Genomic DNA, 19210 nt, shown 5'->3' with positions numbered 1-19210 from the left:
CTTGAAGAATGAACAACAAGAAGCAACAAAGATCTATTGCAGCAACTTAGCCATAGCACTGTCCAAAAATCCAATTTTTCATAAAAGAAGCAAACACATTTACACAAGGTGTCATTTTATTAGCGAAATATTCTTGGAACATTGCCGGATGGAAAAGCAATTTGTAGATATCTTCACCAAATGACTAGAAAAAGAAAGTTGTATACATCCCCTCAGAAACCCTGGCAGCAACATCTATTTCTAAATCTATTTCTATTAAAAAGTAGTACCAAAAACCCTGGCAGCAACATCCATTTCTGTTATTTCATTTGCTATCCCCTCTTTTCTATTTTCTCCTCTGCCTCTCTCCTTCAGATTTACTGGTTCACTCCACTTTGTCAAATATAATTTTTTTAACCTATTTACATTAAATATGGAAAATGTATGTATTTTGTACGTCTCATAATTTTAGTTGTTAAAAAGTAGTACCAAAAACCAATAAGTATAGAACTATTAGTAGAAAATGTTGTTTCCTAGAACTTTTTTTTTTTTTTTTCAATAAAAGTGGATTATTCCACTAAAATTTTTTATTAATATTTCTTTTTTTTACACAGGATTCAAAGAGCATACCAGAGGAAAGAACCCTAGGAAGAAAACCTTTGGTCACAACTCATAAAATAAACCTATAGTATCTAACGGATCAATTTATACACCCCGCCTAAAACCACATACAAAATGTGGGCACAACACATATAATATCAGTTTTGCATAGAGCCCATATGACAATTTGCCAAAAAAACCCATCGGATAATTTTCAAATGTAGACTCTATAGCTGCTATCAATGGAAGAAGACAAAATTTTCCAAAGCCTTGTGCCAAATCCCATGAGCCAAAAACCTTCCTGCCAAAAAGGAAAGTATCAAAAAACCTTTGGAAAAACACTATTATATCAAATACCATGACCTCGAACTCTTCTCTAGACAACGAACTCGAATACTTGAAATGAAAGGGGAAACCATGAATAATTATCATCATAAAATTTTACATCGATGTTACTCAAGAAAATCATATGACTATTGCTACAAACCTTCCCATACCTTAGAAGGAATTTCCTCAAAACCAACCTCTCGCTAATTAGCATTGCTATCAATGGCTAAATTTGCCAAATAATCTGCAATCTTATTAACTTCTTTGTAACAATGGGATACCAAGAAAGATTCAAACAATTCTATTTTTTGTAAAATGGGATCAAGTATATACTGCAAATTCCAACAATTTGATTTCTTTTTCATAACACATTGAATAATCACCATAGAATCACCTTCAATTATTAAGTCCTTAATTCCCAAAGAGATTTCCATATCCAATCCAAAAGACAAAGCATGAAATTCTGCATAATTGTTAGTTTTAAAACCAATAGCATGACACTTAGCTCGAATAAAATTTGCATTGTGATCATAAATTACCATGCCTACCCCAGCCGGCCCAGGGTTACCACGAGAGGCCCCATCAAAATTCGGTTTAAAGTTCCCCTACGGAGGAGGTTTCCATCTAGCAGAGCATCTCTTACCTATTGCACCATTCTTTTTTAAAATTGAACCATGAGAGGGTAAAACTAATAGCAGCTTTCAAACTCTAGTAACTCTACTATCCTAGTGTGAAAAAGAAGTAAGATTTTCCAAATTCTTATAAATAAAAGACAAAGCAACCTCAGAGATTGAAGACTCAATTTTTAATAGAACCTCAGACACAGGAGACCTTGTTTTTTTAAATATCCTGTTGTTTCTCTCTAGCCAAACATTCCAAATCACAATAGATGGAGATATGATCCAAAGGCATGCATAAAAAGACGAGGCAAACATAAAGGGCCAAGATCTAAAATGGGAAATGAGATCCTTACCAATAACAAAGGATACATTTAACTTCTCAAACAACTACTACCAACATTCATAAGCACAATCACAATGTAGGAACAGGTGTGAAGAAGATTCCAAATTTTTGTTAAAAAGGACACAAGGGAAAACAGGAGTAATACCAAGCCTGTCTAGTCTCATACCTGTAAGGACTCTATCCTGAACTACCAACCAAGCAAAAGCTCAAGCTTTTGGAAGACAAGCAGAATGCCAAAACAACTTATAAGACCAAGAAGATAAATCTTTAGCAACCGTAAGAGAGTTATAACCATCTTTAACAGTGTACTTACTAGAAATATTCTTTGTCCAAATAAGTTCATCCTCATAATTAGAAAGAAATACAATTCTATCCCCCAAAATCTCTTCAAAATCTAATTTCATGCTTTGATCAACATCTAAGAAATCAATCGACTTCCATCTAGCTAGCTTAAGGGGTCCACTAGTCACAATTTCAAAATAATCTGCTACAAAAACACCCCAAAGGGAGGAAAGAACAATGTTCAGAGGAGACCAATCCCTAATATTCACCAAAGGTGTGTGTCCATTCCATACTTCATCCCAGAATCTGACCTTTCTACCATTATGAACAATCCATGAGAGATGAGGCAAAATATCTGATCTACATTTACAAAGGAAATTTCAAATTGCAAAACCCGAAGGTAAATTTGAGACTTTAAAAATGTACTCTCTCGGTACATTATTTAAATATTTAGCAAACATAATCTGTGCCCATAAGGAGCTAGGCTTGTCATATAATTTCCAAACCAACTTAGCACCTAAGGCTAAATTCTGATTCTCTAGACTCCGAATTCCTGTTCCCCCAAGTTCCTTAGGCAAACATACCTTATCCCATGCAACTAAAGGGAGTTTCTTCTTGCCATCTTTATTATTATTCCAAAGAAAATCTCTAAGAGTATCCTGTAAACTAACAATGACTGCTTTTGGAGACTTCAAAACAGACATGAGATATATGGGAACAACATTCAAAACAGACTTGATGAGAATAATTTTACCCACCAAAGTTAACCATCTATGATTCCATGAGAGAATTCTTTTAGAAATGACCAAAATAATCTTATCCCAAAAACCAATCTTATCCTGTTTAACAAAGAAAGGAATCCCAAGGTAAGTACATGGAAGATTTCCAGTCTCAAATCCCCAAAAGGATTGCAACCTATGCTGAACCAGTTGTGATGTATTAAGGAAAAAAATCTTTGATTTATAACCATTCACATTCTAACTAGAAAACGATGCATAATTTTGTATTATTCCTTTAATCACTTTTGCCTCAACTAACGAAGCATGTCCAAATAATAGAGTATCATCTGCAAAGAGACAATGAGAAATACTTTGGGGAATATTCTGAATCCTTATACCTTTCCAAAGCCCCCCCACTTTAGCAGCCCTAATAGTCCAACTAAAGGCTTCAACTAGGAGAATACACAAAAAGGGAGAAAGGGGATCTCCCTATCTCAAACCCCTAGAGGAAGTGAAAAAACCACAAGGAGAACTATTAATTAAAATCAAGAATCTTGCAGAAGAAATACATGCACGAATCCATTTGACCCAGGCCTTGGAAAAACCTAACTTCTCAAGAACAACACATAAAGCCCCCCACTCTACTCTATCATAAGCCTTCATCATGTCTAGCTTAAGTATCATGGCCAGGGTTCTTTGGGTGGAAATAGAATGCAGCACCTCATGTGCTACAATTGCACCCTCTTTCATCTCCCTTTTGGGAACAAAACCACCTTGCTCCAATGAAATGATCCTAGGTAGAATTTTTGCCAACCTAAGGGAAATTGCCTTCGTAAATATCGTATACAAAGTGTTACATAAAGCAATGGGGTGGAAGCCAGCAAAAGTCTTAGTATCCTCTTTTTTAGGAATAATTGCAATCATTGTAGTATTAAGCTTTTTTAAAATGGACCTATTTCTCCTAGATTCCTCGAGAGCCAATAAAACATCATTTCCCACAAAATCCCAACATTTCTGAAAAAATAAAGGAGTAAAACCATCTAGTCCCGAGGCTTTATCTGAATTTATGGCAAAGACAACACTCTTAACTTCTTCTAAGGAAAAGGGAGACATCAACATCTTACTGTCTTCCAAAGATACAAAAGGAGGAATATTAGATATAATATCATTGCTAAGATTTCCATTTTCCGAAGATAATAATGACTTAAAAAACCTAACTGCCTCTGAAGCAATGTCCTTTGACTCTGTTAATAAATTCCCATTCTGACACTGAATATAAGATATCCTATTATTATATCTTTTAATATTAGTTGAATAATAAATTTTTTTTGTGTTCCTATCACCATCTGAAAACCATAACTCTCTAGATTTTTGTCTCCAATAGATCTCCTCTCTATCTAACACCTCCTCAAGCTGTAATTTTAGTGACTTCAATTCATCAAAAACTTATGGCACCATACCATGTTGAAGCACATGAGTATTAAAACACTCAATCGTATCTTGAATCCTTTGTTTCTCCTGAAAAATGTTCTTAAAATGCCAGATATTTCATTCCCTAATATTCAATTTTAAATAACTTAACTTCTTAGCAATCTGAAACATACGAGACCCAGAATAAAAAGGAGCAGAATTCCACCATTTCATAAGCAGAGGTAAAAAGGAAGAATCCCTAAATCACATGGGCCCAAATTTAAATGGAGACTTAAAAGAAGCCCTATCCTCAATAACTGAAAGGGAAATTGGAAAATGATCAGAACTTGAGACCGGTAGACTAGAGGAAAAGAATTCAAAATCTAAATCAATCCAATTCTCAGATAACAAAAAACGATCTAATCTCTCAGCAATCTGAGAAAAATGCCTTCTCATGTTTGTCCATGTGAAAACCCCATTCTGAGACTTACAATAAAAAAGGCTCATATCAGAAATGAAAACCCCAAAGTCATCCATAATCCTTTTATTAGGGAAAACACCTCCTTATTTCTCATCTAAATCAGTGATAGCATTAAAATCACCCCCGAAGATAATAAAGGAACCATGTTTTAAGGGAGAAGAAATCCTCTTTAATTCACCCCATAACTTACTCTTCCCTTGAATTCTTGACGGAGCATAAATGTTATAAAGCCAGAATTTAACCTTCGAAATTTTGCTTATAACTAAAGCCTGTTGGCATTATAACAAACAATGGGAGATTGTTGGCATTTCAATAAGGATATTGAGAAGGTTGTTGATGATTATGGATATAATTGATTAAGGATGATTTACTGTCTTAATATTATTATTTTGTCATTGATGTCAAGATATTGATTTTCTAAATCAATATGATGTTGCTATATCTTGAGAAGTATGATTTGATGAGCATAAAGGTGTCGGTAAAAGACACAGAAAGAATATGATGAATAAGGGGATGAATAAGTTATTCAATGGGCAACTATTACCGAGTTAGACAATGATGAGATCATGATGTTTAGATTGTTTTGATATCATACATATGTTATTTATTGTAAGGTTAATACTATACTATGTTACTGAGCAAAGAACCTAGTCGGTAAACCCTAAGGTTATCGCTATCGGTTAATGAAGACAGAGTGTCTACCGAGTAAAGTTTATTATTTACCAAGTTGTAACCGAGCTATAACAAAATGCATCAAATGGTTACATGCATTATTTAATGAAGGGAGCTGATGAGATGGAACTAATTAAATGATTGGTATGCCGTACATAAAGTTTGTTAAAGAATCTATGGCAAAGGAAAATCGGCATGAAGATCTACAGTGCAGATTGAACCGCATACCCTAGCACAAGTCCCAAGAAATGTATGCAAGTTCCAAGGCAGGGTAAAACATTTTTCAGATCGAAGAATACATTGAACCTGGTCAAAGTTTGAAGATCTGATGGCTATGATTGATCATGGGAAATGTGATCAAGGAGATTAGGTGGTTGGCAATTGTTTATAAATAGGGAACTGTTGATAAACAATGTATGCGGGCAAGTGTATGCACAAGGATGCTACATAGTAATTACCAAGCACAAAAGCTTGAAGAACTGTTTGTATAACATAGTATAGAGCCCAACAGATGGACAAGATTAGTTCTATGTCTAGATTGTATTGAGCAAATAAGAATCTGCTTTAGCATTTTAGATGTGAAGTTGCAGATAGATTTTTATTACTGTTATTTTGTGAAGTGACAAAAAATCTCTTAACCAAGTGGACTTAATAGTCTTATTTGTAAAACCCTCTAGCAAGGTGACATTCTGATTGAGTGTTTGAAATCCTTTAACAAGGTCACTTCTAACAAGGTGAAGATCCTAATAGATCTGAGGGAAATCCCTTAACCGGGTCACATCTAGCAATGTGTTTGTAATCCTTAACAGGATTTGCTTTTAACTGAGCATACTCTAGAAGAGTATATTTCTTAGTGGGTCCAAAATCCTACAATGGTTTTTCCCTATTTGGGTTTCCACGTTAAATCTGGTGTTATGAGGTCTATGATATTTATATGCTTTTGAGTTTGCATGTTTAATAGTTTTGGTTATATTAGTAAAGTATATGTTACTGAGGTTGAATCTAATGTTTTTATGGAAGATTAAGTTTGTATGATTCACCCCCTCCGCCGCCCCCCCTTCTCATCTTATCAGCTTGCCATGTGTACTTAACATTAAGTATCAGAACTAAAGCCAACATCCAATTTGTAGTAGATGCCACTAACTGTACCTCAATATTATAATTATTCCAAAGCAGTGCCAAACCTTCTGAAGCACCACAAGCCGGAGAAGAAAGAAAATTCCACCTTCTCCAAGATGAAAAAACCAAATCAGTAGACTCCTTTGACAACTTTGTTTCTTGCAACATAAAAATATCACATTTAATTAAGTCCATTTGGGACTTAATTAAGCGTCTCTTGTTAGGGGCATTTAAGCCCCTAACATTCCAAGAAATAATTCTCATTGTCCTCGAGGGGAGGCTAAAGCTCCCCTCTTCCCAATAATCAGAGAATTTTTGCTTTCCCCAAAGTAACCTTGCAAATTACGTTTCACAGCTCCTGATCTTGTCACAGGTGGACTAGTCACGAATCTTTTACTCCTCTTTCTTTTTATGCTTACAGGAGTTAGGCATGTTTTCTTAGGCCTACCAAGAGAGACCGAATGCCTCCCTTGCCCACCAGCAGGAGAAAGGGACAAAGTCTTTTGAATTCCAGCATCAATTTCCATTTGAGTCTTAAGATTATTTGGAGGCCTACCTCTCCTAGGAGAAACCACCGATGGTGAAAAAACTGGAGTTGTTTGGACAATTGGTAAACTCTTGCATGACTTTGGAGAAGCCAGGATAAATGGATTATCTTCAAAACCCAACTCTATTGTAGCCAAAACCGCAAAAGGATTAGCAGATGCAGAAATTGGAAGGGTCGAGTTTATACCCCCCAAATCATTCTCAATTGAACAAACAACTCTATCAGTAATACCCTCATCCATTGGATGTGCATGATTGTTAAAAATATCATGTACTTGCTGAACCAGATTCTCATCTGGCATAATAACAAGTACAACCTCTGACGGATTACTGTTCCCTAAGGAAGATTCATTAGCCATATTAATTTCAACATTTAGAGGGGAATTATTAGACACCAAATTCTTAATTTCCTAAATTAAAGAAGCATCATTAGGAAAACCTATGGCAAGTACCTGTTTAATAGTTTCCATATCAACCACTACATTTTTATCTAAATTCACATTCTTTGAAGAATCCAAAACCTCCTTTTGAGTGCATGAAGACAAATTATCGTCCTTACCCTTTGTGTGATTATTTGGCATCTTAGGGCAATCTATCATCAATGGGTGATCTACTCCATTCATCAGGGGATTACCATCCACTATACCCCTGTTATTAGAAAATGTCTTTAGTAAAGACGAATGTGAGACCGAACCCGAAGTGTGATCATTTGGTTTCCCAAAACTACGACACAATGGATTATTTTCAAGATTAATGTACCCTGTTTCTACCAATTTATGCGAAGAGACATTTCCACATCCTTCAATTAAAGGTCCCACCGACAAACTATCTTTATTAGGGGATTTAGGGACAAAGTCAACAATCTGCCAGTTTTTCTTAAAATCCATAAGTAAAGGAGCATCCAAAAGTAAAGGAGACTTAAGAAGCTCCTTATCTAATTTCTCAATTGACTAGTGCCAAATACCATCATGAGACTTGATATTACAAGTACGGGGGCAAACATTGTTAGGGTTAATAAGAACACAAATTTTTACCAGAACCTCCCCCTCCACAAAGTTCAATTTAGATGTTAAAAAAGTTCCAATAGTATTTCCAATTTTCTCAAGAACATCCAGATCCATGAATTCAAAAGGAATTTTAGGTAAACCAAACTAGAAAGAAATAAGTTTCGAACTAGACCAAGAAGGAACAAAAAAAGGTTTCCAAGCCGCAATTGAAATTAAATGTTTTCCAAACCAATGATGCGAAGTTCTTAATGCCTCATCTTTGAAAGAAGGAGAATCAAAGACAATAATAAAAGCATTCGTAGACAATAATTGAAAATAATGCATATCCCCCCATCTTTTCTACAATTTATGATAAAGTTTTAACAAACTAATTTGATCACCCCAAATTTCCCCAGAAATAGCATTCGTATGCAAGCAATTCACTTTCTTATCGACATAAGAACCTAAAAGATCGATACAAGGGATAGGAGCCCAGACCTGCGATGAAGAAACCTCGGGCAGAATAGGAACAAATGGAATCTTACTTACCTTTTCCGGACTAGCTTCCTTGAGGTTCACATTTACCTTATTTTCCACCTGCTTTGAAGAAACAGAAACCCTAGCCGCAGTCTTCTTATTTGCCAAGCCAACAACCCTAGCAAACGTGCACTGATTGCCCAGATCCAAAGACCATTTCCTCGAAAATCCCTTGAATTGCTTCTCAGAATTCCCATGATTGGCACAATTATTAAAACGCCCTTGAGTGAATCTCCTTCCATTGTTATTCTGCCTCCATGCTACACTGCGTCTGTTCCCAAAGAAGCCTTGAAAGTATTTTGAAGCTGGCTGAAAAACCTTGTTATTTCCACTCCGGTTTACTTGTATCACCATGTCCTTCCATCTGCCTTTCGTGTAGACCCACTGCGGAACATGAGGCGGGTCTTCCCAGGCCACATCCGCCATGAACCCAAATGTCCTCTATCAGCCATGTCCGATCACTGTATTAAGTATTCGTATTAAGCATATCCCATTGGACACCACCCAGAACAAGGATGTTACTGCTTGTAACTTATTAACAGTTCTGATCTGATCTGATGCGTGCTGTCAATAATATATATATATTCTCTTTTCCATGTTATCCCTCCTAGAACTGTTTTTTATTTGAACAATGATCTAACTTTATGTCCATTTGTTTTGCAGACACTTCTTTGGACATTAATTGTGGGGGTATTCCATGGAGTACTTACGAGGGAGATGTCAATCCATTAGGCCCTTCCTCGTACTTTTTAAGCTCTAATGGGAACTGGGCAGTCAGTAATACAGGACTTTTTATGGATGCTGAAGACCATCAATTTAAAGTGGCAGCCGAGAACTCTCAATTCGCCAAAGGAATAAACACAGAGCTGTATGGAACAGCACGTTGTTCTTCTAGCTCCTTGAGATACTATGCATTATGCCTTCAAAATGGAGAATATAATGTACAACTCCACTTCGCTGAGATAGTAATATCCAACGGAATGATCTTTCCAAGTCTAGGAAGACGCATCTTCGATGTTTATATTCAGGTATATAGCAATATACTCTTTTCCCATATGTTATCTAGGTTTCCTGCAAATCTTGCTAGTTATTATTTACTAGACAGGGACATAAACCTTTGACAGAATTTCATATGCTGATTTTTCATAGGTGCATTGTTTCGCTTTTGAAATTTATGTAGGGAAGTAGAATATTGAAAGATTTTAACATCAAAGATGCTGCTGGAGGCTCATCGTATAAGGAAGTAATCAGAAATTTCAATGTAACCGTGACTGAGAACTTTTTGGAGATTCACTTTTTTTGGGCAGGAAAGGGAACATATGACATACCAGTGAAGGGGACATATGGACCATTGGTATCAGCTATCAAAATCAGTCCAAGTAAGATTCCTTTGCAAATGACCTTGTGTATTGGGTCTTTCTAAATAATGGTATAGCAAAGTTTTTTATAAATTTGTTCTCTATTCACTTTAGAATTAGATGACGTGATCTGATAGCAAACCTGGAGAACCTTCTCTGTGTATCTTAAACAGATCCCATAATTTTGAGGTTCAGCCAATTATTTTATTGATGTCACTGATAAAATTATATTTTGGTCATTGCCAAACCCTCACCTTTGTAGATCACATGAATTGTATATCTGATATAAATATAATGATCTTTCTTTGTTTTGATAGACTTCAAAATCAACAACACAACAAGCATTAGCAATGGCAGAAATAAAAGCAACACAAGTATGATTGTCGGCATAGTTTCTGGGGCAGTAATAGCTTTAGGCTTCACAGTGTGCTTATCGTTCATCTTTTTCAGAAGAAGAAATAGAACGAAGAGCAGATCTTCGGAAGGCAATGATGATACAGGTGATGAGAGAAGCGTCTTGCTTGACATACACTGTCCATTTGTGCCACATTTCATACTCCTGTGAATATGTCGACGAGTGTACTGACACATGTTTATCAAAATACTGTATACAGAATTCATAAATATGGACACAATTTCAAACACATTCAGTCTAGAGATGATTAAGAATGCCACAAGTGACTTCAACCCTGAGAATAAGATAGGAGAAGGCGGGTTTGGTACAGTTTTTAAGGTATATCAAATACACTTCGGTTAAATCAGATAAGCCTATGACAGAGATGCAATTTCTTTAATGTTTCCTTTCTTTTCAGGGAATACTGCCAGATGGAAAAATGATTGCGGTCAAACAGATGTTTCACAACTCAAGGCAAGGCGTTCGAGAGTTTCTTAATGAGCTGGGTACAATATCTACAATGCACCACCCCAATCTTGTGGAATTGTATGGTTGTTGCATAGAAGGGAAAGAACTATTCTTGGTCTATGAGTACATGGAGAACAACAGTTTAGCTCGTGGTTTGTTTGGTACATCCTAATAAATTCTCCTCCCCTCATTAAATTTTGTATAGGTCATTGTTTCAATCGTGTCTCAATCTTTCTTTGCTGATAAATGAGTTTTTTTTATTAAGTGTCCATTCACAAAATAATGAATTTTCTTAAAATATGCAATTGGAAACATGAAAGCATCAATTGAAAGAGTTTGTATTGTAATTCATAGGTCCTCAAGAATTCAGGCTCAATCTTAAGTGGCCTCAAAGGTACAATATTTGCCTCGGAGTTGCACGTGGCCTGGCATATTTGCATGAAGGATCCAGACTGAAAATTATACATCGAGATATCAAGACAACAAACATCCTTCTAGATCAACATTTGAATCCAAAAATTTCAGACTTTGGATTGGCCAAGTTATTTGACCAAGGCAAAACTGATGTCAACACCAGAGTGGCAGGAACAATGTAAGATTCTACAAGAAAAATTATTTTCCAGAATAAAATCTAAACATTTAGTACTATTATCAAAGTTGTGCAATGGCATATGAAGTTTACACCCTCTAAATTACTTTTAAAATTTTTCCAGAGGATACATGGCTCCAGAATATGCTTTGAAAGGTCATCTCACAGAGATGGCAGATGTGTACAGTTTTGGAGTGGTAGTCCTTGAAGTTGTGAGTGGCAGAACTCACACAGAGAAGACAATGCAGGCAGAGATGGTTTATCTGCTGGAATGGGTAACATCAAAACCCGTCTCTTAAACAACACAACCTACCTGATATTATATCGATTTTTTTTGTGGAGTTAAAAAAACACATTAAGAAATTGCCCCATGTTTGCAAAATGCTTTTAAAAAATTGAATTTGTTGTATAAGTGCAGACTCATAACACACAAAAGATTAAAATTAATATCACTGTAATTTTATAAACAATAATTTCTCATAATTCAGAAAACAGAAACATGCTTTCGGATAGTTTATGATATATTTTTGTGATTACCATACAGACTTGGCATTTGTATGAGAAGAAAAGGTTGCTCGATTTGGTTGATGTGAACCTCAAAAAATCAAGCTATTCCAAGGAAGAAGTTTTAAGGGCGATCAATGTGGGTCTGTTATGCACCAACGGAACTCCTATGGAAAGACCTTCAATGTCCACAGTTGTTGAAATGCTGGAAGGGAGAATAGAAGCCCATGTTTCACATTCTAGACCGTCATATCAAGAGAACTGGCAGCCCAATATATATACAGAAGAGAAACCATCGTCACGCAGAGAGAGCTTAAGCTTTGGAGGACCATCCCATGATAGTTCCTCTGCCTAAGAAAGCTCTGGTAATAAGAAAAACTAAGGGAAGATAACAAAAGAAGTGTTGTATATTACATAGTATCTTCTGATTTATATACAATCACACTCCCTGCTACCTTTGATAAAAAAGATGGATGATAATGCTATGTTGATGATTGGATCACTTCTAACATACACAATATATCTGTTAAGCATTTCTTAGCACTTGTTAAGAAATGTTTGGAATGACAGACTACGAGGAAGTAGAGATTTTTCTTGTAAATGAATTTACAACTCCTTTGAAGAGACTGTCTAATGTTTCACTTTTTATTTTGATGTTTTTTATTTTCATAAATCAGGTCGTAGTAAAGCAATTCTTGTATATTTGCATTAAAAATAAATAAATAAAGCAACTTCAATCTTAAAACTCGACAAAAGTAGAACTTGTTGGAATTCATTATTATTTCTAAGCCATCTGATAGAGGTAATTGCACAGCGCATTGGAAATCTCTTGGGATCTTATACCTCTTTCTCCCTTGACACTACAGCAGCAGTTATTGTTTTTGGCAGAGGTGTAATTTTTGGTAGGTGATTTTGAAAATGAGAAAGAATTTTTAGAAAAGACAGAAAGAGACAAAAGAAAACAATATTGGATGCAATCGACAGTTTTTTTCAAATAATAGAAGGAATACTGTAGCAGAAGCATAAGTTAGTTTTGTGAGGAGATAATAAAAGAGAAATGTTACAGGAACAGCAGGTAGCTCTAGACACATAGAAGAATAATGTGCAACTCCAGATAGTTAAGGGAATCAGTTGTGATCTTCAAATAGTTATAGAAGTTCCATTTATAATCTTATTGTAATCTCAATTTGAAATTTAGTTTGTAAATATTATTATTTTTAAATAGAAATTTGTTCTTTTTTTTAAGTTGTGCGTATTGTGTTGTATGATATAAGTCGTGGTCTTTGTTTTGAGTTTTGAGTTTTAATTTAGATTTTATTCTAACAAAGTGATATCAGATCTATATCTATGTCCACCGATTGAGTTTTTGATCCAACAAATAGTGAAGAGCTCTATCTTTATCCATGGATTGAGTTTTCAAACCATCATAGTGGTATTAGAGCCAATTTAATAAAGCCCATTGTTGGTGGTGAATGGAGACACAAATACAATTAATCAATTTCTTGAATGTATAACTATTCAGAATGCTACAACATTCACTCATTCTCCATCTCTTGATTAAACGATCAGCCAAAAACCTGATGCTCAAGCCCATTACAAATGCCTCTTTAATTAAAAGTCTAAAGACAAATCTAGAAATTACATAGACTTTTCTAGGACTTAGGCTGACTTGTCTCCCACAAACAAATATTTAATATTTTCCATTTTTAATCTCATCTCTATCGTTTTCTAGAACATTCTAATTACTCTTATATCTTATTGGTGGCCATTGAGGTGGGAGAAATTATACATCCTGACACTCCCCTTAATTTTGACTGTAAATACTTTAGCATTCAAAATACTCATTTTACTTTGCTATTGATTGATGTCTTTTCTGTTGTCTCTTTTGGTAACCATAACGAGGCCTTCAAACTTTCACAAATCCTTTTCCTTTGAAAATACCTTCAGACCCTCTTCAAATCTTTAGATCTTTTCTTCAACGATGATGCATTTCTCTTGGCTTCCTTTAGCTATTCCGATAGTCTCTCAATCATTAATTTATATTCTAACATTTTTGTTATTTTTTTCTAACATTCAAACCTTATTTATACTCAAACATTTTTGTTATTTTTTTCTAACATTCAAACCTTACATGATTGCTATCAACATCTAAATATTTATACTTAACCAACTTTGTGACCATATCTTAATCTTTTGCGAACTTGATACATAGCTTCATCCATAATTCATGTTCATGGATCATCTCATTCATTCATTCTTCAATTCTTTGTTCTAACATATCTTTTCACAATGATTCTTAAATCTACATAGGGTACAAGTATGTTGATCCCAACAATTGACCTTTGTGTATCCTTTCTTGTTACAACGAGTAACCTAATACATTGTATTTCTTGAATTAATTTGCTTAAACTTGTAACATTTGTATCATCATTTTCTTTACCTATGACATACCCAAAGTCTTCATACTTTGAACCCATTGTTGGCTCAATAAGCTTTCTCTTCCATTGTTGGCTCAATAAGCTTTCTCTTCCTTCTTGATGATTTCCTAATATCTCATTCTTTTCATTATCATAATATCTAACGAAATTTGCAGACTTTTTGTTGTCCTCTTAGTTGTTTCCCTTGATGACAAAGTTGGAAAAATCTCCTTTAATACGTGATTGGCGTATACTTTATTCATATACACAGTGATTTACTGGCATACTTGATTGGCATATTGGCAGTGACACTTACTATGGCAGTAGCATATACTTGCCATGCTCTGTTTTGGTATAGACATTACTTATTTGTTCATAATTCCTTCTTGATGCTGCTATACTTTGTTACAGTTCTTTTTGACAAGGAATATATGATTATCTTGATTATCTTTGATACACATACTTTGTCTGCACATGACAGTGATGACATCGCTCAGTGTTAACATTTATAGGTTGGGGAATGACACTATGGTATATAAGTTGATAGATGAATACAGGTTGATAATATTGTTCATTTGGTATATTGGGCCTTGATTAGATACAGGACATATGATCACAGTTGGTGGTATTTGATACAATATGAACATCAGACAGGTATACAGGAGGATGGTTTGTCATATGATATTTTGTATCATATGGTTCATTAAGTATTCTTATTATTTAATACATTATGTATCTTGTTACACATTAGATATTAATGTCTTATATGTCTCTGCCTCTAATAAGCTATTAACATCTTATCAATGTTTTGTTGATAAGCTATTAACATCTTATTACATACAAGATGTATAAGTTATTAATAATCTTTTGCATAAAGGTTTGAAAGTATCAGGTGATAAGGTGTTAATGCTAACCTATGTTACACAACGATAGTCACTTGATCAATGACAAATCTGTGAGTGTAATGGCATAAGACTATTTGGTCTCTACAAAAGACATGACTATGTGATCTTGACCCAGTTTGTGAAAATACTTTGGTATAGACTTATAACCATAGTATGTACAAAAGCTACTATGGCATGATAAAGTGGTAATAATAATGTCTTTTGACTTTGAGCACAAGTCGAGATATTCATAATAAGTATAAATAGATAGCATTGTTATTGAAGGTTTATATTCGATATTAAATATTTTTATCAAGAAAAGGCAGTCGTTTGCGTCATTTTTTTTTAAGGTGATGGGTTTTCATTATTGTCGTGCATTATTGGCAAAGACTTCAACGTTGAAGATAATTAATACCAATGTGTTATTCGGGTATTAACCTCATTGTAAATTTTGTTTGATTTTCATTATGCCTTTGGGCATCGAAGGAAATGATAGTGGTTGAAAACATTTGATTGTTCGGTGCTTTCATTCTTAAAACCCTAGGTGAGACTTGCTAGGGCACATATGGCGTTGATAGTATCTGTCATGGGCTTCTTTGGTGGTTTGTGAAGCTGGAAACAATTGCATACAAAGAACATGGCGTTTGTCAGTTGCGTATAGATAGTGGCAGTTGCAAGAGTTGGTATCATACTCCGAATAACATTCAGTTTTCTGGTAACATTCAGTTTTCAGTTTTCCATTGAAAATAGTGAAGGTTTTTCTGTTTTATGAATATGTGACATAATCACTATGTAAAGGTTCGAGCGGTATGAATGCATGTATACTCTGTTAAGAGTGATTCTTGAAAAACACAGCATTGAGACTTGATTTGTAAAACAGTGTAGAGATAACATCAATATGTTTTGTGTTTTCTAGGTTTCAAATTAATGAAATCTATAGGACATAAAATGTGTTAATGAAGGAAGTTGTAATGAACTGCACAGAAATAGAGAAACCCTCTGTCTTTTATTCTGTCAAGATATACTTGTAACCAATGATGTTTCTTAGCCAGTGAGGCATTTTTCATGTGGTTTTTCATCCTTACGAGGCTTTCCCACCTAGGACAATATTTGTGTTATGGGTTGTCATTAGCATCATTGATGTGTTTGATTCTCATGTTCATTTACTTATCATGTGTACAGTTGTCCTACAATTATATGATCTGTATGAGCTCATGTCCATCATGTATCATTGTTTCGAATAATGTTTTCTTGTCATCTTCAGGTCAATCAAACTTCACAATAATTTATGTGTTATGACATCTTTAGTTCGTCTATTATGTGAACATCCTTGCTCTCAAAACTTATGCTCATGAGTTAAACTTAATGCTTATCATAGATTGCTTCATAAAATTGTTGATGGTAGAAACTGTCATGGTGTTTACAAATGATCTACGTCAATAGAAGTTGCCTTTATATCATGTTAGTCTTGTCAAAAGTGCGAGTTGTTGTCTTAAGTTAAGAATGTCTACCAAAGTTCTTAATTTTAAGTATGTTTTGTTCATGGGAGCTTCACTTAGTGAGCCTGGGTTATATCATGTGTGTTCATGACATACTAAAGAATCCCCCTATTTTCAAAAAATATTGCCCTAAACTCTTTTCTTCCCACCTCCTCTCAATACACAACCTGAATTAAAAGCCCCCCATATTTTCACCAAATATTGCATTTTTTCATAGCTCAAATTAAAAACCCCCCTATTTTCACCGATGGGCAATATATTGTACCCTCATTTTTGGGATGTTAAACCCCCCAATATGAATGCACGTGATATAATATTGCCTAGCCTGTGAAGTCCTTGTGGTTCTATACTCATGGTAGTTATCATTCAAAGTTTTGAAAGTTTATTTCAAGGTTATTTGGGATTAGTATACCACTGATTCACCTCCCCTAACCCTCTCAGTTTTATTGTACTCCAACACTTTTTAACATTTCCATCTTTGTCACAAACAATTTCAACAAAATCACACTTACCAAATGAATAATGCAAATATTTTGTGCCACATGAAACCTCATAAATGAATGTATTTGACCTTAAGAATTCATTGTATGCAACTAATTGATCATTCTTTTCTTTCAATTTTGACATTTTCTTCATCTATAAATTATTTGCTTCTAAAAATTTTACCTTTTCTTCCAAATCTTCATTCCTTTTTTTCACTTCATCAAATACCTTTAACTTATCTTTTGACTCTTCATTTCATCTTTAACTTTGTTGAAATCTTTCTCAAGGTCATAATTTTCATCTAAAATTTTACATTTTTATTTTTATCTCTCTTTTATAGTTGTTATCATTTCTGAATTACGTTGCCTGAGTTCCATTAATTCTTTTTTCAAATCATTTTTTCTCCTTTATCCTTTTATCTATTTTCTCCATTAAAATAAACTATTGAACTCACCATATGCATAACAAATACCTACACGATGATAACACTAGTCTCTTCCTCAACAATGTTAAGCTTCCTATGGGCTCGAATATTTGGAACAACTTGATTAAGTCCAAGCCTCTACTCCAAAAAGGTACTCTATGGTGGGCTGAAAATGGTCGGTGTATTAGTTTTTGGAAGGATCTTTAAGCGTTGGCTTTCTTCTTGGAGTTCCATCCAATCTGTTTGTCTATTGAGAATATTTTGTTGGATGGATTCAAAACTCTTTTAGTGAATTATTGCTTTCCTAGCTCCTTTCCCCCCAAATGGAAACTCTCCTTAGAGGAGTTTCCCCCATATTAAAAATGGCTACGGAAGAGCTTCTTAGGATTCTAAATAATTTAGATTCCTTAGAGCAGATGCAGAGGATCTATTGGTGTGGGTTGGTTCTAAGGATGATCAATATTTTGTTAAATCAAGTTTTGAGCTTGTCCTCCCTCCCACTCCTTATTTTAATTGGTTGCATATTTGGAAGTCGAAAATTGTCCTAATTAAGGTTTTCTTTATCTGGCTGATTGCCTACCATAATAAGATACTGACTATTGACAACCTTCATAAGAGAGGCCTTGAGTTGGTGAACAAGTGTTTTCTTTGTGAGATGGCGAAGGAGAGTATGAACCACCTCTTGTTCCATTGTCCCATCTCTTGGTTTCTCAGAAAAAAAGACTAGTAGTTTATTCATGGTTTCCTAGGTATGGAACCTAGATCCTAATTTGGTCTCTTTTAGTTGGACTCCACCATCCTTCCTTGGGTCTCATCTATGAAATTTGGTGGCAGGCCTTCCTCCATATGAGCTAGAGTTTATAGAAAGAATGCAATAGCAAAATATTAAGAGATTGCAATACTCATTGGGAATCTCTTTCCTTTTTCATTATTAACCAAGTTAAGGAGAATTTGAAAGGATTTATTAAATCCAAACATTCCCACCCTCCCTCAGCTTTGGACTAGAATATCACCAAGAACTGGGAGTTGGCAGCCATCCTTTTGATCTTCATTTTCTTGCCTATTGGATTGAAAAACAGTATTAAATGGTCTCCCCTTTAACACCTATTGGTTGAAACTTAAATTTGATGGGTCTTTTAAAGGTAACTTGGGTCAGATTAGTGGGGGAGAGGTCATTAGAGATCCAATGTATATGGTAATGGTGGCCTATGTGGCAAATTTGGCCTCTCAAACGTCCAATGTGGTAGAAGTAATGGCGACCTTCTTTGGTTATTGGCATTGCAAAAGATAAAGATTACCAATGAATCATTATTGAAGGTGATTCAAAAAAATTATTATCATGATGCAAGGGACAACGAAGCCAGGATGATAGGTGAAGGATATAATTTCCAAGTGCCAAGATATGATTGCTACGTTTGGCCACATCGGATACCAACACACCTTGAGAGAAGGAAATAAAACTGTAGAAAAATTGGCAAATTTAGGCTCTTTTTTTTAGGGTCTTAAATTCTAGTGGCATTGTACGAATCACTTGATGTCGTTCATGTCATGATTGCTGAAGAGAATCAT

General features: G+C 34.8%; 1 protein-coding gene across 1 annotated transcript in view; it reads left to right on the top strand.

Moving 5' to 3' along the window:
• The window catches only part of LOC131065978 (probable LRR receptor-like serine/threonine-protein kinase At1g07650), a 107351-nt gene extending 94795 nt beyond the window's left edge, over positions 1–12556 (top strand). The window contains exons 17-24 of the mRNA XM_058000625.2: positions 9285–9649; positions 9802–10000; positions 10297–10479; positions 10594–10712; positions 10792–11002; positions 11196–11433; positions 11555–11705; positions 11975–12556. Of these exons, the coding sequence (XP_057856608.1) occupies positions 9285–9649; positions 9802–10000; positions 10297–10479; positions 10594–10712; positions 10792–11002; positions 11196–11433; positions 11555–11705; positions 11975–12289 (1781 nt within the window). The 3' untranslated portion in view covers positions 12290–12556. The remainder of the gene's footprint in view (positions 1–9284; positions 9650–9801; positions 10001–10296; positions 10480–10593; positions 10713–10791; positions 11003–11195; positions 11434–11554; positions 11706–11974) is intronic.
• The last annotated feature ends 6654 nt before the right edge of the window (positions 12557–19210 follow it).

The sequence above is a fragment of the Cryptomeria japonica genome, chromosome 2 (assembly GCF_030272615.1).
Source record: "Cryptomeria japonica chromosome 2, Sugi_1.0, whole genome shotgun sequence".
Classification (NCBI taxonomy): Eukaryota; Viridiplantae; Streptophyta; class Pinopsida; order Cupressales; family Cupressaceae; genus Cryptomeria; species Cryptomeria japonica.
Note: the sequence above shows the minus strand (reverse complement) of the source record. Positions and strands in the feature narration are given on the sequence as shown.